This window comes from Anomaloglossus baeobatrachus, chromosome 1, assembly GCF_048569485.1.
Source record: "Anomaloglossus baeobatrachus isolate aAnoBae1 chromosome 1, aAnoBae1.hap1, whole genome shotgun sequence".
NCBI lineage: Eukaryota > Metazoa > Chordata > Amphibia > Anura > Aromobatidae > Anomaloglossus > Anomaloglossus baeobatrachus.
Genome location: NC_134353.1, coordinates 249,508,842 through 249,531,134, shown reverse-complemented (window position 1 = coordinate 249,531,134; position 22,293 = coordinate 249,508,842). Strand labels below are relative to the sequence as shown.

The following is a 22,293-nucleotide window of genomic DNA, read 5'->3' as shown; positions in this document are numbered from 1 at the left end:
TTAGCCAAAAAATAAATAATTAAAAAAAAAATGACGTGAGGTCCCCCCATCTTTTGTAGCCAGCTAGGGTAAAGCAGATGGCTGCAGCCTGCAGACCACAGCTGGCAGCTTCACCTTGGCTGATAATCCAAAACAGAGGCCACCCCACGCTGTTATTTTACATTAAATAAATAATTTAAAACAAAAAACGTGGGGTCCCCCCATATTGGATCACCAGCCAAGGTAAAGCGGACAGCTGGGGTCTGATATTCTCAGACTAAGGAGGTCCACTGTTATTGGACACTCCCCAGCCTAAAAATAGCAGGCCGCAGCCGCCCCAGAAGTGGCGCATCCATTAGACGTGCCAATCCTGGCGCTTCGCCCCAACTCATCCCGTTGCCCTGGTGCGGTGGCAAATGGGGTAATATATGGGGTTGATGCCAGATGTGTAATGTCACCTGGCATCAAGCCCTGGGGTTAGTGATGTCACGCGTCTATCAGATACCTGACATCACAAACCCAGTCAGTAAGAAATAAAAAAATAGACAACAAAAAAAGTTTTATTTGAAAAAACACTCCCCACATTCCCTCTTTCACCAATTTATTGACAAGAACAATCAAATCCGGGTCCGGCGTAATCCAATAAGGGAGGGGGGTCCCACGACGATCCATACCATAGTCACTGTCCCAGTAAGTGAAAAACAGAATGTTCCCCATTGGCTGGGAGAGTAATGCAGTGACCTGAGCTAACATCAATAGGTCAGCCCAGGTCACTGCAGGGCATGACAAGTGCTGCTGTCAGGAGGTTAGATGAGATCATTACCTGCTGTGATGATCTCCTGCAGTCCTGCCATCAGCGCTGTCACTGCCTTCTATGCCCGCCTCGTTGTCAGCAGTATCGCGAGAGCCCGTGACGTCACCGCCAGTGACAGTCTCTCGGGCCGCGGGCATAGACGGCAATGACAGCGGTGACGTCAGGAGGCAGGAGATCGTCACAGCAGGTAAAGATCTCATCTCACCTCCTGACAGCAGCGCCCGTCATGCCGCGGCTGCACGCACTGCTGTGTGTCAGTGTCTGCCTGCGCTGCAGGGTGACAAGCTGCTGATACTGCGGGCAGACACTGATACACTGCAGGGCAGGCAGTTGCGGGGCCGGAGCGGGACACAGACTGCACGGGCACCTGGAGGTCACACGGAAGTGCTTCTGTGCGGCGTCCAGGGAGTGTGACGTCTGTGTGTACTCTGCTCCGCTTCCTCTTCTGTCATAATGACATCACTTCCTGCAAAACCGCAGGCAGCGATGAGCATTACCGCAGGTAAATTGCGGCTATACCGGGGGTATACCGCACATCATTTGCTACCTGCGGTATACCCCCGGAAAAGAAGTGACATGCACATTTTCTCAAGAAATTTTCTCAAGAAAATCTTCACAAAGAATTTTCTTGAGAAAAAAACGCAGTGTGCGCACAGCTATTTTTTTTTCCATAGGTTTTGCTGGGAAATGTCTGCAGAAAGATTTCAAACATTTATCAAGAAATTTCCGCAGCAAAACCGTGGGTAAATCTGCGGGTAAAACGGCCTAGTGCGCACATAGCCTCAGGGTGGTTTTACATAACCGAAACGTTACCACAATCTACTTCATTATCGGTGTGAATTTATGAAGTCCTATAAAGCATACTCTGAGCTACATGGAGTGCTGTTCGCACCAAAGTTACTATACGGGGTGATAACCATGGGGAGGTGGATGATCTGCCCTCATTACCTGTCTAGCCTAAATATTTAGACACTAACAGATTTGTTTTACCATTACCACATCCTTCTGAGATCACAAAGAACATCATCTGAGGTCTTGTGAAGGCCACACTTCAACAGGTCAGCTCTGTTTTGTTGGCACATAGGTGACTTGCACAATATTAAGGCTATGTGTGCACTCTACATCCTTGTGGTGACCAAAAAGATGCACGTTTTTGGTCCCAAATAAATGCACCCTTGGCATGCAATTTTTTTTGCCACGCTTTTGCCCAGTGCTATTTTTTAAGTCAAAACTATTGACTGGAAGGGCTCAAAAATGCTGAAAGAATTGACATGCTGCATCATTATGGTCACCACAAAGACACAGCCAAAAAAAACTGCAACGTGCGGACAGAAAAACTGAAATCTCAGACTTTGGTAGGGAAGGAAATGCATGCAGTTTTGGGACCAAAACTGCACCCAAAAAAAGTGCAAAAACGTGGCAAAAAAACGCAGCGTGTGCACAAGGCCTAAGTCACATTGTTGGCTGATCAGTGTAGTGAAAGTTATATTCAGCATCTTAAATGTTTGTCTGCTTTTGCCCAAGGGTCTGTTTTCATGGACTGACTACAGATCGTTCAGTGTGCATAGGCTGCCATTGTTGTCGGCAGCACAAGTCTTGTTTGCACCAGATAATATGCTCGAGAACAATGATTTTTTAACTGTTTCATTTAGGAATTTTTACTAAGGGGTGCTTCACACACAGCGAGCTCACTGCCGAGATCGCTGCTGAGTCACGCTTTTTGTGACGCAGCAGTGACCTCATTAGCGATCTCGCTGTGTGTGACAATGAGCAGCGATCTGGCCCCTGCTGCGAGATCGCTGCTCGTTACACACAGCCCTGGTTCGTTTTCTTCAAAGCCGCTCTCCCGCTGTGACACACAGATCGCTGTGTGTGACAGCGAGAGAGCGACAAATGAAGCGAGCAGGGAGCAGGAGCCGGCGTCTGACAGCTGAGGTAAGCTTGTAACCAAGATAAACATCGGGTAACCAAGGTGGTTACCCGATATTTACCTTAGTTACCAGCCTCTGCAGCTCTCACGCTGCCTGTGCTGCCGGCTCCGGCTCTCTGCACATGTAGCTGCTGTACACATCGGGTTAATTAACCCGATGTGTACAGCAGCTAGGAGAGCAAGGAGCCAGCGCTAAGCAGTGTGCGCGGCTCCCTGCTCTCTGCACATGTAGCTGCATTACACATCGGGTTAATTAACCCGATGTGTACTGTAGCTATGAGAGCAAGGAGCTCAGTGCGCGGCTCCCTGCTCCCTGCACACACAGCTGTGCGCTGGTAACTAATGTAAACATCGGGTAACCATACCCGATGTTTACCTTAGTTACCAGTCTCCGCAGCTTCCAGACGGCGGCTCCGTGCAAGCGCAGCGTCGCTTGCACGTCGCTGCTGGCTGGAGGCTGTTCACTGGTCGCTGGTGAGATCTGCCTGTTTGACAGCTCACCAGCGACCATGTAGCGATGCAGCAGCGATCCTGACCAGGTCAGATCGCTGGTCGGATCGCTGCTGCATCGCTAAGTGTGAAGGTACCCTCAGAAGAAGCTCTTAATCAGCGCAAAGACAAGAAGTAACATTCAACACATATCATCATGGATTGTACATTTTCAATAATCAGACAATGTAGAAGGGGGAGCAATGTAAGGGTTGGGTAAAGACAAGGACAAGGTGTAAGGAAAGGAAAAGAGAAGAAAACGGCAGAGGTCAAAACAGTACCAACATCAGCTCAAGGTTATTTCGTATCATAGACGCCCCATGGAGCCTATATACGATAAAATAAATCAAGCTAGTTATTAATGCACACAGTGAGATTCTCCATTTGTCTTGTCTCCTTAATCTTTATCTTCTATCCTTTTAATTGTGAGAGCAGTAGTTCATTTCCAGTAAGAGGCAATAAGACATTTAGTTGTTAACCCTCAACTGGTGAGGTGGGATTTTTGTCACGCACCTGGTGATGTGGGGCTTCCGATACCCCAGTGTTTAGAAATCTCTCATTTTTACAGAAAATGCAAAGGTCACGTTTCTTTTAATCCGTTTCTTATTGGCGATTCATTACACATCAGTGTACCAAATTTTTCACACCCACATGTATCGGAAATTGTAATACATTGATGATTCATACCAGCATCTTCCAATGAATGCCAGCTGAACAAAATTTCCCTGGGGTGTTGCAAACCCCACTTTACCAATTGAGGGTTAATATGTAAAGAAGCAGCCTGGCTACGGTAATATTTTCACATGGATTGGGGAGGCACATTTACCAAATTAGTAAGTGCATCTAAGGGGACCACAACATCTAAATACAGTCATATGAAAAAGTTTGGGCACCCTTATTAATGTTAACCTTTTTAATTTATAACAATTTGGGGTTTTGCAACAGCTATTTCAGTGTCATATCTAATAACTGATGGACTGAGTAATATTTCTGGATTGAAATGAGGTTTATTATACTAACAGAAAATGGGCAATCCGCATTTAAACAAAATTTGACCGGTGCAAAAGTATGGGCACCCTTATCAATTTCTTGATTTGAACAACTACTTTTTACTGACTTACTAAAGCACTAAATTGGTTTTGTAACCTCATTGAGCTTTGAACTTCATAGGCAGGTGTATCCAATCATGAGAAAAGGTATTTAAGGTGGCCACTTGCAAGTTGTTCTCCTATTTGAATCTCCTATGAAGAGTGGCATCATGGGCTTCTCAAAACAACTCTCAAATGATCTGAAAACAAGGATTATTCAACATAGTTGTTCAGGGGAAGGATACAAAAAGTTGTCTCAGAGATTTAAACTGTCATTTTCCACTGTGAGGAACATAGTAAGGAAATGGAAGAACACAGGTACAGTTCTTGTTAAGCCCAGAAGTGGCAGGCCAAGAAAAATATCAGAAAGGCAGAGAAGAAGAATGGTGAGCACAGTCAAGGACAATCCACAGACCACCTCCAAAGACCTGCAGCATCATCTTGCTGCAGATGGTGTAACTGTGTATCGGTCAACAATACAGCGCACTTTGCACAAGGAGAAGCTGTATGGGAGAGTGATGCGAAAGAAGCCGTTTCTGCAAGCACGCCACAAACCGAGTCCCCTGAGGTATGCAAAAGCACATTTGGACAAGCCAGCTACATTTTGGAAGAAGGTGATGAAACAAAGATTGAGTTGTTTGGTCATACAAAAAGGCATTATGCATGTAGGCAAAAAAACATGGCATTCCAAGAAAAGCACTTGCTACCCACAGTAAAATTTGGTGGAGGTTCCATCATGCTTTGGGGATGTGTGGCCAATGCCAGCACCGGGAATCTTGTTAAAGTTGAGGGTCGCATGGATTCAACTCAGTATCAGCAGATTCTTAACAATAATGTGCAAGAATCAGTGACGAAGTTGAAGTTACGCAGGTGATGGATATTTCAGCAAGAAAATGATCCAAAACACCGCTACAAATCTATTCAGGCATTCATGCAGAGGAACAATTACAATGTTCTGGAATGGCCATCCCAGTCCCCAGACCTGAATATCATTGAAAATCTGTGGGATGATTTGAAGCGTGCTGTCCATGCTCGGCGACCATCAAACTTAACTGAACTGGAATTGTTTTGTAAACAGGAATGGACAAATATACCTTCATCCAGGATCCAGGAACTCCTTAAAAGCTACAGGAAGCGACAAGAGGCTGTTATTTTTGCAAAAGGAGGATCTACAAAATATTAATGTCACTTTTATGTTGAGGTGCCCATACTTTTGCACCGCTCAAATTTTGTTTTTAGTACAATAAACCTCATTTCAATCCAGAAATTTTTACTCAGTCCATCAGTTATTCGATATCTGAAACTGAAATAGCTGTTGCAAAAACCCAAATTGTTATAAAGAAAAAAGGTTAACATTAATAGGGGTGCCCAAACTTTTTCATATGACTGTATTACAATGTGAGATCCATAACCTTTACCCAAAAGGGAGAAATTGAGAACAATAATTTTTAGCACTTCATAAAGGATCATTTCACCTGATGAACACTTATTCATGATATTATAATCATTATAATAGATTATAAGCTTTGTGAAGATTATAATGTTTTAGTGTAATAGGAGCTTAAGTGTACAGTACGCTTTAACTCACATCATTAGGACAATGCCTTAATTTAAATGAATTGTCTCTCCAGGAAAGGAGACAAACTCTAGCACCACCTATTGGAAGCCGCAATCCTAAAACTTCAAAATTGGCCTTTTAACAAGCCTTTTCATATGACATAGGATATATGCCAGATCAGAATCCCAATTTGCAGACTCTGTGTTTCTGATTGCCCCTCGTCAGTGCAAAGTGTGGGTATCTGATCTGGCTGTATGAGTAGCTATGTGGGGACCACGGGGGAAGACTATTCTCCTTATGGAGACCTGACAAACCATTCTGGCTGTCAGTGGTAAGGGGACTTATAGCTGCAATGCCCCTCTGGGTATTATTCAAATTGTCTCTGCAGGAAAGGAGACAAACTCTAGCGCCACCTATTGGAAGCAGCAGTCCTAAAAGTCAAAATTCTTTTAGCGTCCCCAGTAAGACAATCTCTGCTGATCTTCTCATATTTACAATGGGAAGTGTTGTACTTGCTGGCATAGTGGGGCAAGGTTTGTCATTTCTCCATACCAGATGATATCAGTTAACTTGGAATCATCTGCTGATTCATATATTGAGCATAAGAAGCAATGACCGGATGGTGAAAAATTCTACTCCACTGATACCGTATTACCAGCATTGGAGGCCACTGCAGAGATCATTTACTCAGTTTAGTTGTAAACACTTACTGATTGAACATTTCAAGCTACATATACGAGAAAGAAATACCATATCTTTTGGACTATAAGATGCACCTAGGTTTTAGAGAAGGAATATATAAAAAAAAATGTGGTCATTACGCATTGTGACGGCGGGATCTGCTGCTGACACTGTTATGGGGGTAATATCTCCCAAATTCTGTACTAATGTTCTCCATCCTGAGCCTCTTCCTAGTATATATGTTCCCCATTCTGGTATATATGTACTAATTCCCCCCATCCTGGGCCCCTTCCTAGTATATTTTCCTCCCATCCTGGTGTATATGTCCCGCATCCTGGTGTGTATGTTCCCCATCCTGGTATGTATGTCCCGCATTCTGGTGTATACGTCCCGTATCCTGTTGTACATATCCTGTATGCTGTATATTTGAAAGTCTTTAAAAAGAGATTGGACGAACATCTGTCTGGGATGATTTAGTGAATCCTGCTTTGAGCAGGGGGTTGGACTAGATGACCTAGGAGGTTCATTCCTACTCTAATATTCTATGATTCTATCCCCATTTTGGTGTATATGTCCCCCATCCTGATGTATATGTGTTCTCCATCCTGGTATATATGTCCCCCATCCTGGTGTATTTGCCTCCCATCCTGGTATATATATATCTGCTCATACTGGTATTGCTGGTCCCCATTGTGGTATATATATATATGTCTCATTATGGAGCTTTTTTTTTTTTTTTTTTTTTTCTAGCACGCAAAAAAATAAGCAATTCTACTCACCTTCCATCCACTTCCCCGGTGTGCGACCTCCACTTCTGATGCCACTAACTGACTTTCATCAGTTACAGGCATAAGCAAGGCACAGTGTGTAAACGACAGGCAGCGCCTGATGTCACTGCCATGCAACCCCAGACACGCACCGATGTCAGCTAATCCAAAATAAATGTTCACTGGTCCCCACGTCCATAATGCCACCCACTTCTCGATATCGGCTTCAGTGCTGTGGTAGGTGGGATTATGGGTGTGGAGAGCAGTCAACATTCATTTTCTGTAATAGTGGATAAAAGTGTTCACCCTAGCCACCGGCCTTCCACCCCCCACACAGCAAACCAGGTACATTTGAACTGTAAAATGCAACCCCATTTTCCTCCCAAATTCGGGGGGGAAGGAGTGCATTTTATACTCCAAAAAATACAGTATATAGAAACGTGACTCGTGGAGCTAGGAAAACGTGGTCATTACAAGTAGATTTTCACACTTATGGACAAGATAATTGCTCTAATTATTGCCGGCCGTTGAATTTTTAGGTGAAGCAATCTGGTGTAGTTTTTAGAATTCACGAGAAGACAAATATGTGATCTAGCGAATCATAACTGCATTGGTACCTGTTATTTCTTATATGGGGCCTGTGCCAAAAGTTGTTTTCTTTCTGGTGCTTAGTTAAAAGCTGAAGGGGAAGTCATGTGATAATAATCATAGACTCAATAATCTCTGGAATTATGCAGTCCCTTTGAAAATATAGCCATAGGACAACCACGTCTGTATGCAATATTTCGGGTGTACTCAGTTTTGCATGTGTAATTTAGTAGGATTAGGGATCTTACAGTTGACATGTGATTTCCCTGCAGTGTGCACGCACATCTGAGATTTGCTGTGGGTTTGTTGTGGTATGTCATCCAGCCCGATGCATCCTATTAAGTTTGTGTGGTGAGGTTTCAGCGCTGGAGTAATGTGGGAGGAGAGACTTCTGATTATGAAAACAGCACAAGGAAACAGGAAAATACATGCTCCTATTCCCTGTCTGCTTTTTATTATCGCTCAATGTAAAAAATATTTCCAGCTAAATGATGACCCCAGAAGTGGTTTGTGCACGCACATTTTACTCCAATGACTTCAGGCTTTGTTTGGAAAGCTTTGATCACTCATTCCCCGATTTGGAGAGGGGAAACTGGATTTTAGAAACATAAATAGATCAGAATTTCTGCTTTTCCATGAGTTTAAGGCTATGTGCGCACGTTGCGTAAATTCATGCAGTTACGCTGCGCTTTGCAGCGCAGCGTAACTGCATGCGTCCTGCGTCCCCTGCACAGTCTATGGAGATTGTGCAGGGGCCGTGCGCACGTGGCGTCTCAGTGCGCAGCGCTTCGGCTACTGCCGAAGCGCTGCGCAAAAAGAAGTGACATGTCACTTCTTTCCTGCGCTTTGCCGGCAGCTCCTGCTCTGTCTATGGCAGGAGCTGCAGGCAGAGCGCATGGAATCGGCGCTCACTACGGACATTTCTGCAGCGATCTAAAGCGCACATGTGCTCTTCAGATCGCTGCAGAAATTTCTGCAGGCTAGTACGCAACGTGCGCACATAGCCTAATAATAACAACACAATAGGGATACATCTTTTTTGGTGATTTACAGTTTTTATATGTGTATATACAGTTGTGCATATACATTCTTGTGTATGGAAGTAAGGGCTTTAAAGAGGTTGTTCCATTTTCTAAGTGATGGCATATCTCTTAAGGCCGCTTTACACGCAACGACATAGCTAACGAGATATCGTTGGGGTCACGGAATTCGTGACGCACTTCCGGCGTCGTTAGCGATTATTGTTGCGTGTGATACCTACAAGCAAATGCTAACAATCTGAAAAACGGCAAAAATCGTTGATTGTTGACACATCGTTCCTTTCCCAAATATCGTTGCTCATTTTGGACGCAGGTTGTTTGTTTTTCCTGAGGCAGCACACATCGCTACGTGTGTCACCCTGGGAACGACGAACAACAGCGTTCCTGCGTCCTCCGGCAACGAGGTGGGAGTGACGTTCATGCGGCTGCTCTCTGCCCCTCCGCTTCTATTTGTGGACCGCTGTGTGACGTCGCTATGATGCCGCACGAACCTCCTCCTTAAAGAGTTTGTTCACCGGCCACATCGACGTCGTTATGAAGGTATGTGCGTGTGACGCGTATTAGCGATATTGTTCGCCACGGGCAGCGATTTGCCCGAGACGCACCCACAACGGGGGCGGGTGCGATCGCTAGCGACATCGCAGTGTGTAAAGTGGCCTTTCATTTTCTGATCGGTGAGGTTTTGACCTTTGGGCCATACACTTGACCCTAAAAGTGAATGGATGGCAGTACTGAGCAGCATTACCTTCATTATTTTTTTCTGTATAGCAATTCTTTTGGCTGTCTACTGTGTAGGGCAGTGAAACACTAATGAAGTGCCTGGGGCCATGCTTCAGTCCTCACATCATGGGTCAGGAGTGCTGTTGTGGAGGAGAAAGTTTGAATCCTGAAAACGCAGTAGCTTGATTGTTGGTTTGGTGGTGCGACTCCTTCAGACTTTCTGTATACAGCAGGGTTCTACACTACGTGATATTCGGGGAACTGCAGAGTAAGTGGTCGAGAGCAGAGAAAACTTCACTAAATCAGCCCTTCTTTCTCAGGATCAATGGTAGTCCCAGCTGTTGGACTCTTACCTATCAGACTGTGGTAGCCTTGATGGGAAGTCTCTTTACCAGAAATGACAGGAATGCCTATAACCTTTTAGAATACGTTTTCGTGTGGGTACATTAGGAATAACACAATATCTGACCATCATATAATTTGTTTGCTACATTTTTCACAGATATTGTCCTCTGCTGCTCCTGTCTTTTATTTTGATCCCTCTCCGATCTCATGGGAGGAGACTAGGTGAAATGCTGTCTCGTTTACACAATATACAGAGATAGAGGTATTTCTGCTTCTTTCTCTTTATAGCACATGTTCAAAAGGAGGTACAATATGGAAGGCAAAATACAGCAGCATGCAGGATATTATTCAGCAGTACTGAGCTGTGTTGCTGTCAATCCAGTTCTGTAATAAGTTATAACAGTTTCTGTGAGTGTCTCTGTGCTGAGTGCTCCTCAGTAGCACCAACATGCTCGGTATTCTTAAAGGATATCTGTCACTAGGTTTTTGCTACTCCATCTGAGAGCAGCATAATGTAGAGACAGGAACCCTGATTCCAGTGATGTGTCACTTTCTGAGCTGTTTGCTTTAATTTTGATAAAATCACTGTTTTCTCTGCTGCAGATCCAACAGTTAGGGCTGCTTCTCACTTGCGAGTTTCTCGCAGTAGAGCAATGCGAGAAAAACTCGCATTGGAATCGGACGCATGTTAGTCAATGATTCAGCTCGCATCTGCGATTTTTTTTTCTCAGTCCAAATCGGACCGAGAAAAAAATCGCAGCATGCTGCTTTTTTGCGAGTTTCTCGCACCATTTGTCCCAATCATTTCCTATGGAAGGGGATTAAAACTAGGATCACACGCGCACCAGCGTTCACATTTGCGAGTGTGGCAGTAACTTCGCTCATTAAATATTCAACAGATGAATTTGACAGCACATTCCCAAAGGTAAATTAAATGACACATGTGTAATAGCTTTTATATAATTAAGATGTTGCATGAAACTAGCATCGCTAACTTGACACACACGCGAGCAAAAAGCATCACACTTGCGTTGCACTCGCACCTAACGTGAACTAAAATCAGCCGAGTATTTTTCAGCCCAGTCGGACCGATTTTACTCGCATAGATGTGTTTCCAGCCTTATACAGAGCTCATGAATATGCTGCACTACCTGGCAGCAGGCCAAGTAGTCCTCTAATGATAATCTACTGCTAATTAACCAGTGATTTTATCAAAACTACACTAAGCAGCTCAGTATGTGACACACCGCTGGAATCAGGGTCTTAGCCCCTACGTTATGCTGATTTCATATTAGGTGGCAAAAATCTGGTGACAGAGAACTTCTCAGCAGATTCAACAATAAAAAACAAACCATAATTGTGCTGTTATACAGGTTAAACTGATACCTTTGGTCAAGGAATATGCTCACTGGTCCTTGTTTAATCAGGCTCTAAAGGTCCAGTCACACTAAGCAACTTACCAGCGATCCCAACAACGATAGGGATCGCTGGTAAGTTGCTAGGAGGTTGCTGGTGAGATGTCACACTGCGACACTCCAGCGATCCCACCAGCAACCTGACCTGGCAGGGATCGCTGGAGCGTCGCTACACGAGTTGCTGGTGAGCTCACCAGCAACCAGCGACCAGCCCCCAGCGCCGCGTGGAAGATGCTGCTCTTGGTAACGAAGGTAAATATCGGGTAACCAACCCGATATTTACATTGGTTACCAGCGCACGGAGCTACACGTGCAGAGAGCAGGGAGCAGCGCACACTGAGCGCTGGCTCCCTGCTCTCCTAGTTACAGCATACATCGGGTTAATTACCCAATGTGTGCTGCAACTAAATGTGCACAGAGCAGGAGCCGGCACTGACAGTGAGAGCGGCGGAGGCTGGTAACAAAGGTAAATATCGGGTAACCAAGGACAGGGCTTCTTGGTTACCCGATGTTTACTGTGGTTACCAGCCTCCGCAGAAGCCGGCTCCTACTGCCTGCACATTTAGTTGTTGCTGTCTCACTGTCACACACAGCGATCTGTGCTTCACAGCGGGACAGCAACAACTAAAAAATGGCCCAGGACATTCAGCAACAACCAACGACATCACAGCAGGGGCCAGGTTGTTGCTGGATGTCACACACAGCAACATCGCTAGCAACGTCACAAAATTGTTCGTTAGCAGCGATGTTGCTAGCGATGTTGCTTAGTGTGACGGGGCCTTTAGGTTTCTTCTAATGACAGCTATGTGTCTTTCGGCTTAGGGTACTTTCACACTTGCATTAATTACCTTTAGTCACAATCCGCCCTTTTGGAAAACAGCGGAATCCGTTAACGGATTCCGCTGTTTCCCATAGACTTGTATGGATGACGGATTATGCCAAAAGTTCCTGCGTTGCTTCCGCTGGCTGACGCTCCGTTGCTTCCGCCGGGCGGAACGAACGCAGCATATAACGTTTTTTGAGCGGCGGAATCCTCTATTTTTCACTGCGCATGCTCATCCTTTTTTTTTTTTTTTTATCACAGACACTTTATTCTGTCTCTCGGTAGCCGAATGTTCAGCCGGCATGTCAGAGCGCTCAGCTGATTGCCCGGCCGTCGGCATGTGAGAGCGCTCAGCTGATCGCCCAGCCGACGGCATGTGAGAGCGCTCAGCTGATCGCCCGGCCGCCGGCATGTGAGAGCGCTCAGCTGATCGCCCGGCCGCCGGCATGTGAGAGCGCTCAGCTGATCGCCCGGCCGCCGGCATGTGAGAGCGCTCTGCTGATCGCCCGGCCGCCGGGTGATCAGCTGATCGTTCACAATAGTCTGCTGCCGGTAAAACTGTAAGAAGAAGGAAAAAAAAAAAAAAGCTTTCCGTTGTTTTGTACGATCCGTTGCATCTGTTGTGCCATTATATGCAACACATCCATTGCATCCGTCACACAGTGCAATGCAACGGATGCCGTTCAACGCAAGTGTGAAACTAGCCTTAATGAAGGCATCATTGAGCTGAGATCTCGATATTACTAATCCTGCTGACAGGTTTTCTTTAAGACCCTCTAGAGGAATATTAATAGAGTATAATCTTTGTATAACTAATAGAAACATTTCTTTCTGGTGCATTTGGAGGTGGCTTAAATGAAGAATATGTGGCATTGGAAAGTCAGTAAAATGCCATTTTACACAAATATGAAAGAGTGCAAAGTTTTATATACTCCTTAACATTGAAAAACAGCAAGAAGGAAAAGGTATGAAATTATAAAAATCAGAGTCAACAGACATAGTGATAATATGCAAATGATGAAAATATGGAAACAAACTTTTAAAATATCTCAATTTATGCATAATCATGTATAAGCATTTCGCATAGAAATACACGCCTTGGTGATTATCAGTGAGGTCATTAATGGTTACCTGAGCACTGTCCTGTCAATCTGAATGTACAGAAATCAACCAGATCCGCTGCCAGCAGCTCCCTTTATAATTGCCAACCAATGACATCCAGGTTGTGCTTGATGGGAGACAAGTCCGGATATGGTGCAGGCAGTGGTAGAACTTCGTGGCTACGCAGGCTGCTCACAGTACCAGGAGCAACATGTGGCCTGATGCTGTCATGTTGATAAACTGCTCCCTCGTGAAGGCCCTTTCTGGACTTTGCCCTTATGTTCTCCAAACCAATCTCTGGCTATCATTGCATCTAAGGCCAGAGTCACACTTGTGAGAGTCCAGCGTGAGTCTCGCATCGCATCACCCGGCATGGCCTGCAGCTCTCAGGACTGGAGCATCTCAGCTGCATAGAAATACATGCAGCCATCCTGCTCCTGTCAGGAGTGTGTGTGGATGTGCCAGGTGATGCAATGCGAGACTCGTGCGAGTCTTTCGCAAGTGTGATTCCAGCCCAAGACAAAAGTCATATTCATCGCTCAAGAAGTGCAGAGAGTAGGACACCTGTAGCTGGATATCTAGCTACCAGCTCAATGTTGTGTAAACACTTTTTGCTGGTTTGTGTTGACAATGTTTAACATTTTGGGCTTGGTAATATCACTTCACTTGCCAGGGTGTGGCCAATTTTCCAAATTGTCATGGGAGCCATTTTTCATCACAACACAAGGTTGCATGTTGATCATGATGCTGTGAGCAGTCTGTGACTAGGGCTGAGCGGACCTGGACTGTTATAGTCCGGATCCGCGTGGTTTCAGTGATGCCCGAGTGCCGGGCCCCGAATTCCAGGTGTACGATTCGGATTCGACATTGGGGAAATAAAAGGAAAAATTAAGAAAAAAAGAATTAAGCAAGCGCTTTATACTTAGAGTCTTGTCATGGCGACAAAGTGCTTCCGGGTCGCGCATTCACTTCCTGTACTGCACAATAAGCTCCTTGCATACACACAGCTTTCCGTGCTTTCCCCGCCCACTGGCCATCCTGTCGTCTGTGATTGGTTGCAGTCAGACACGTCCCCAGCCTGTGACAGCGTCTGCCTGCAGTCATTGCTCATCGTGGCTCAGTCATTGTTTGCGCTCATAGCCGGCGGATGTGTTCTATGGCTGCTCACTGTGAGATGTAGAAGACCTGGAAACGGTGTGGGATCTCGTGTGGATTACGTCGGACCTGGAGGGGTGTGTTGGGGGTAAATAAAGTGGTGAAAGAGGGTGTGTTTTTGTATTTTATGCAAAGGATTTTTTCTCTGTGTTTGTACTTATTTACTTTCATTTACTGGTTATTGATGCAGGTATCTCATAGACACCTGTGCCATCACAACGTAGGGCTTAGTAGCAGCTGTGCGGTGTTATTAATTTCCTGCTTTTTCTCCAATTGCCACCGCACCAGGGCAACGGGAAGAGCCGGGAAAAGCACCGGGATTGTCACATATAATGGATGCGGCAATACCGGGCGGCTGCGGGCTGAGAATACCAGTCCCCAGCTGGCTATATTTCGCTGGGTGTCAAAATTGGGGGGACTGCATGTCGTTTTTTAATTTTTTTTCTTAATTATTTATTTAAATAATAATAATAATGGAAAAAAAAAAGCCGCATGCGGTTTCTCTTAGGCCGTAGTCACACTTGCGAGGGACTCGCATCGCATTACCTGGCACAGCCGCACACTCTTCTGAAAGGAGCGGGTTGGCAGCATGTGTTTCTATGTACCTGCACGCTCCTGTAAGGAGAATGTGCGGTTCCCGGGTGATGTAATGCCAGACACGCACGAGTCTCGCATCTCATCACCAGTCACAGCCGCACACTCTCCTGACAGGAGCGGGTTGGCCGCATGTGTTTCTATTTACTGCACACTCATGTTTGGAGAGCGGCAGGCCGTGCCAGGTGATATCATGCCAGACTCGCACAAGTCTCGTATCGCATCACCCGGCACAGCCGCACACTCTTCTGACAGGAGCCGGTCGGCAGCATGTGTTTCTATGTACCAGCGCACTCCTGTAAGTAGAGTGTGCGGCTGCCGGGTGATGTGATGAGAGTCCCTTGCACTTGTGACTCTGGGCTTATTTTGATACCCAGCACAGATAGAGGCCGACAGCTGGGGGCTGCAGCTGTGGGCTTTATCTGTGCTAGTATCAGAATATGGGGTACCCTGCACCGATTGTTTTATTTATTCATTTATTTTTATACCACCATACTGACTCACAGACACTTGCACTACTTTCCGCGCCCACGGCCGTCCTGGCGCCTGTGATTCGTTGCAGTCAGTTGACATGCTGCCACTCAGGGTGGGGGCGCGTCTAACTGCAACCAATTACACGTGCCGATGGGCGGTCAAAGCAGTGAATATTCAATTGTCGGCTCTGGAAAGGAAAGCGTAACCTGGAAGGATGTGCCGCCATGACACCACCTCGGTGAGTAGACCACGCATGCTCCTACCCCCTATCCCTTCCACCAACGTTTTTAATCTCCGGATTTTGGTCCCCATAGACTTATATGGGTAACGGATTCCGGAGCGATCAGTGTTTTTTTTATAATTTAGCAGGGACCCGCCGCTCCCATTTTTTGCGAGTTCAACCAGCTCTGTTTGTGACCTAAACGTGTTACCATGGCCTGCAGTGTCTTCAGGCTTGTCTCCCATTGAGCACGTCTGGGATGTTGTTAGTTGGCAATTGCAAAGGGAGCGGCCAGCAGTGGATGTTGATTATATGTGTGGCCAAGTGTATTCAGCGTAGTAGAACATTCCTCAGGCAATCATTAACAACCTCATTGATAGCAGTGAAGACTTTTAGCTGCTTGTATTAGGGATACTTTGCACACTACGACATCGCAGGTACGATGTCGGTGGGGTCAAATCGAAAGTGACGCACATCCGGTGTTGCTGTCGATATCGGAGTGTGTAAATCCTTTTTGTTACGATTAATGAGTGCAAAAGCGTCGTAATCATATCATCGGTGTAGTGTCCGACATTTTCATAATTTCGCTGCAGCGACTGTACGATGTTGTTCCTCGTTCCCCTGCGGCAGCACACATCGCTGTGTGAGAAACCGCAGGAGCGAGGAACATCAGCGTACCTGCGTCACCGCGGCTCACGCCGGCTATGCGGAAGGACGGAGGTGGGCGGGATGTTTACGTCCTGCTCAGCTCCACCCCTCCGCTTCTATTGGCCGCCTGCCGTGTGACGTCGCTGTGACACCGCACAACCCGCCCCCTTAGGAAGGAGGCGGGTCGCCGGCCAGAGCGACGTCGCAGGGCAGGTAAGTGCGTGTGACGCTGCCGTAGCGATAATGTTCGCTTTGGCAGCTATCACAAGATATCGCTGCTGCGACGGGGGCGGGGACTATCGCGCTCGGCATCGCTGCCATCGGCTTACGATGTCGTAGTGTGCAAAGTACCCCTTAGTGTGTGTGGTGCTGAGACTCGATACTGAATGAATTGGGTAATAACATTTTGTTTCCATATTTTTAATCATTTGCATATTAATAACTTGTTTATCAGTCCTGTGATTTTTATTATTTCCATGACTTTTCCTGGCAATTTCAATGCTGAGGAGTGTGTATTACTATGTGCCACTGCTTATGAAGACATTTTTTTTTTTACAGTAGGTAATAAGTAAAACCTCATCTATTTATACTGTCCTAGCTTCCAATCCTGTATACACAGTATTCTGCATATTTATGGTTTACCGGAAGCAAACCTGAAAAATGTCTACCGTAACGGAGATTTCATTGTAAGGCTGTGTTCACATCACCGTCCAAGGCGCCACTCCGAGCTTCCATTATAGATTTAGTCACATCTGACGGCAGGCACCTCGGTAAGATCCTTTGAGTGTCTTTGATGTTTGTTCCCAATCTTTAACCAAATGAATTCTTGTTTTCTGCTCCTACGACAGAAGGGGAAATAGTCTTCGCAGTGCAGATGTAAACTTAGCCTGATATGAGGACAATAGTTTGGTTACTCTTGCTAATTATTGCATCCATCTGGTGAGTGCGATGGCCTGTGTAGCGTTAGGACTTGTCTGCCATTGCCATTGGGCTTCTTCAAATAATTAGCTTCAAAATATGATCTGCGGTCACAATAGGGAAGATATTTGCAGCATTTCCTTTGCCTGAAGACTGTTGCGCTCTCTTTCTTCTCCAGCTGGCCTCCTGGAATGTTTTTATTGATATTGTACCGTATCCTGTTCATTATGAATGTGCCACATTACAGGAAGTCTGTATTGCAAATATTTGTGATTCTGTAACAGAGCCTGCGGAGCTCCGGCAGGTGTTCGTGCCCTTTTATAGCTCTCCAGCCTTTCTGTGGAGGCACCAGATGCTACGTGGTACAGTTTTATGTCAGGTTAAAGCGTATCGGGTCTCATTAACTGCATTTAGGAAGTGATGGCCTATAACCATTAACATCACCTTTTAGCTCCATTCGTCTCTTTAAGACCAGACCATAACTGGGCACCGAGGTTCAGGACCTCATCCTATGCCTTTATATAAGCAAATATTACCAGACAGACCTATATCACTTTTTTCAAGTATATTCTGTGCAAACTAAGTCTAATAAATATTACATTTCATTAGAACTGAATAATGGGCAAGTATATTACAAAGGGCACAGTCCGTCTACGGGCAAAGACCAAGTCAAGTCAAGTTATTGGTGTAGCCGTGAGGACGTGAAAGCTCTCACTATAACGTGACTAATACATAATGGTCCTGGTGCATTGGTGCAAAGGCTAGTAAAGATGGAGAGTGAATCGAAACAGTTAGGCTATGTGCGCTCGTCTGCGTTCTTTTTGTCAATTATTCCGCAGCGTTTTGTTACTGCATGTGCGTTTCAAAACGCTGCAGAAAAGCTGCGTTTTGGAAGTATTTTGAATGCGGAATGGATCGAGAATTCATGCGTTCTGGAAGCTTGCTACATTAACTCATGTATGAGTGTTTTGTGTGATCGTCTGTCTATGGGTTAAGTAATGACCAATAGATATCTGATAAGAGCCCATTAGTTGAGACACCAGCTCTACGTATCTTGTCACAGTGGGTAGGTTAACAAACTTTGAGAAACGTGGAGAAAGTTGATCATGTTTCTTAGGGATGCTGTGTTGGGCAAAACCCCTGTGTGATCTGGCTACTTTGATTTCAAGTCAGGTGATGTAACTCTGCAACCATTTCATTGCAACTTTTTGTCTCTTTCTCCTCTCTCTCTCCCTCTCTGTCTCCTTTTCCCCTCACGCTCTTTCCCCCTCGCCCTCTCTCCCCCTCGCCCTCTCTCCCCCACGCCCTCTCCTCCCCCACGCCCTCTCCTCCCCCACGCCCTCTCCTACCCCACGCCCTCTCCTCCCCCACGCCCTCTCCTCCCCCACGCCCTCTCCTCCCCCACGCCCTCTACTCCCCCACGCCCTCTACTCCCTCATGCCCTCTCCTCCCCCACGCCCTCTCCTCCCCCACGCCCTCTCCTCCCCCACGCCCTCTCCCCCCCACGCCCCCCCTCCCCCACGCCCTCCCTCCCCCACGCCCTCTCCTCCCCCATGCCCACTCCTTCCCCACGCCCTCTCCTCCCCCACGCCCTCCCCTCCCCCACGCCCTCCCCTCCCCCACGCCCTCTCCTCCCCCACGCCATCTCCCCCCCCACACCACCCCCTCCCCCACGCCCTCTCCTCCCCCACGCCCACTCCTCCCCCACGCCCTCTCTTCCCCACGCCCTCTCTTCCCCCACGCCCTCTCTTCCCCCACGCCCTCTCCTCCCCCACGCCCTCTCCTCCCCCACGCACTCTCCTCCCCCACGCCCTCTCCTCCCCCACGCCCTCTCCTCCCCCACGCCCTCTACTCCCCCACGCCCTCTCCTCCCCCATGCCCACTCCTTCCCCACGCCCTCTCCTCCCCCACGCCCTCCCCTCCCCCACGCCCTCCCCTCCCCCACGCCCTCTCCTCCCCCACGCCATCTCCCCCCCCCACACCACCCCCTCCCCCACGCCCTCTCCTTCCCCACGCCCACTCCTCCCCCACGCCCTCTCCTCCCCCACGCCCTCTCCTCCCCACGCCCTCTCTTCCCCCACGCCCTCTCTTCCCCCACGCCCTCTCCTCCCCCACGCACTCTCCTCCCCCACGCCCTCTCCTCCCCCACGCCCTCTCCTCCCCCACGCCCTCTACTCCCCCACGCCCTCTACTCCCTCATGCCCTCTCCTCCCCCACGCCCTCTCCTCCCCCACGCCCTCTCCTCCCCCACGCCCTCTCCCCCCCACGCCCCCCCTCCCCCACGCCCTCCCTCCCCCACGCCCTCTCCTCCCCCATGCCCACTCCTTCCCCACGCCCTCTCCTCCCCCACGCCCCTCCCCTCCCCCACGCCCTCCCCTCCCCCACGCCCTCTCCTCCCCCACGCCATCTCCCCCCCCACACCACCCCCTCCCCCACGCCCTCTCTTCCCCCACGCCCTCTCTTCCCCCACGCCCTCTCCTCCCCCACGCACTCTCCTCCCCCACGCCCTCCCCTCCCCCACGCCCTCTCCTCCCCCACGCCCTTTCCTCCCCCACGCCCTTTCCTCCCCCACGCCCTTTCCTCCCCCACGCCCTTTCCTCCCCCACGCCCTCTCCTCCCCCACGCCCTCTCCTCCCCCACGCCCTCTCCTCCCCCACGCCCTCTTCTCCCCCACGCCCTCTCCTCCCCCACGCTCTCTCCTCCCCCACGCTCTCTCCTCCCCTATACTCTTTTTTTTTTTTTTTTCCCGACACTCTCTTCTTCCCCTCACTCTCTTCTTCCCCAAACTTGCCAACATTCCAATTGGGAAGAGCCGAGGTCAAGCGCCAGAATTGGTGCATCTAATGTGATGTGCAACTTCTGGGGCAGCTGCTGGCTGCTATTTTTAGGATGTAAAGGACCCAATAACCGTGGACCTTTCCAGCCTGATAACATCAAGTCACAGCTACCTGCTTTACTTTTGCTGGTCAGAAAAAATAGTTGTCACCCCCATTTTTTTTTTTTTATTCATTCAATTAAAAAAAAAACTGTGCAATAAGCTCCACAGAGTGCAATTTTATTATATGTCTAGTGATTTTGCAATTATATGTCTGTATCTATCTATCTATCTATCTATCTATCTATCTCTGTAGCATTCATTGCTGTCAAAAAACGATAGAAAAAGCAGGTGAAAAACGCTGTGATTTTCCTGCCATGATGTGCAGAAATGGTGAAGAAATTTGTGCATCCAAATATCAACGTGCACGTATCCTTAATAATATTTTCTGTTATTTTTTTTTTTTTTTGCAGGCCTGAATTCTCTGAGGAGAAAACTCGGAGAAATGAGTAACCCATCAGACAGTAAAGTAGCTGGCTCTGTGGTAATCACTCTGAATGATTTCCTGCAGGCGATGAATGATGTCCGGCCCAGTGCCATGCGGGAGGTGGCAGTGGATGTGCCCAATGTATGTAAAACCTGTCCTCAGTGCATTGATTGTGTATGTTGCCAAATGTAACTTTTCAGTCCAAAACACAGACACCTATAGACACATATTTCAGGTTTACAATGATCAGACTGGTTACATAGTACAGGTCAGTATTTTAAAGTTTATGTGCTTTGATATAATTCTACAGTAGAATGGGGAACAAAGCTTGTGAGTCTGTGAGTCTGCACATCTGTGCACAGCACAGATGTGCAGCTTTATCTGTAGTGTCCTGCAGACCCTGCACTATGCACAGCACAGATGTGCAGCTTTATCTGTAGTGTCCTGCAGACCCTGCACTATGCACAGCACAGAGGGGCAGCTTCTGCTCGTAAATGTGAATATTCTCTTACAATCTGAACCTCCGACAGCCACTCCACACCCAGTCTGTAGAATGAAAGAAATCATTTTTCCATTGCTAAAATCTCTAAAACAGGGCTGTTGATCAATGGATATCCCTCAAGCCTCTTACAGGTATAGGTGACCCTAAAGAGACAGATTTCTCCATTCTGGAGGATAGTGAATGCACAGGATACTACTGTAGAGGCCACTTTACACGCTGAAATCTCGCTAATGTGCATACCCGCCCCCATCGGTTGTGCGTCACGGGCAAATCGCTGCCCGTGGCGCACAAAATCGCTCGAACCCGTCACACTACTTACCTGCCTAGCGACGTCGCTGTGACCGGCGAACCGCCTCCTTTCTAAGGGGACGGTTCATTCGGCGTCATAGCGACGTCACTAAGTGGCCGCTCAATATAAGCGGAGGGGCGGAGATGAGCGGGACGTAATATCCCGCCCACCTCCTTCCTTCCTCATTGCCGTTGGCCGCAGGTAAGGTGAGGTTCCTCATTCCTGCGGTGTCACACATAGCGATGTGTGCTGCCGCAGGAACGACGAACAACATCGTACCTGCAGCAGCAACAATAATTGGGAATAGGGGGGCATGTCAATGATTAACAATTTTGCGACTTTTTTCGATCGCACGTAAGTGTCACATGCAACGACATCGCTAAAGCGGCCGGATGTGCGTCACGAATTCTGTGACCCCAACGACATCGCTTTAGCGATGTTGCTGCGTGTAAAGCAGCCTTAGCACGTGTATGGTAGAATATAATGTGACTCCGTCTTCCTGGACATTTTTTAATATTGCATAGACGCTTATCTAAATTCACCCAGTAATCCAGAAAATCCGATATCTAACTCCTGTCTGGTCACTTATCTTGGATTAAAGGAATTGTAATGCAGTTGCCATTGAGTATGTAGCAATATCCTGAGCAGGGAGAACAATATAATACCTGCCCCCCACTATTTCAGTATCGAGATGAAAATATTAGAAAAGGGAAAAATAATTTCCTCCACTGGCTCGAGTTCTGTTTTCCTGTATAGTTTCAGATTCCAGTAACAGGACTCTGCAAATCTAAACCTTTTGGCTCTCCATCGCGAACATCTGGAGATGCTGTTGCGTGTCTAGTCATTCCTGAGC

The 22,293-nt window shown here is 47.4% G+C and overlaps 1 protein-coding gene across 3 annotated transcripts in view; it reads left to right on the top strand.

Moving 5' to 3' along the window:
- Nucleotides 1–22,293, top strand: part of AFG2A (AAA ATPase AFG2A) — a 603,999-nt gene that overhangs the window by 113,509 nt on the left and 468,197 nt on the right. For all 3 annotated transcript variants that reach the window (XM_075348829.1, XM_075348848.1, XM_075348839.1), the window contains exon 10: nt 20,636–20,790. In XM_075348829.1, the coding sequence (XP_075204944.1) occupies nt 20,636–20,790 (155 nt within the window). The remainder of the gene's footprint in view (nt 1–20,635; nt 20,791–22,293) is intronic.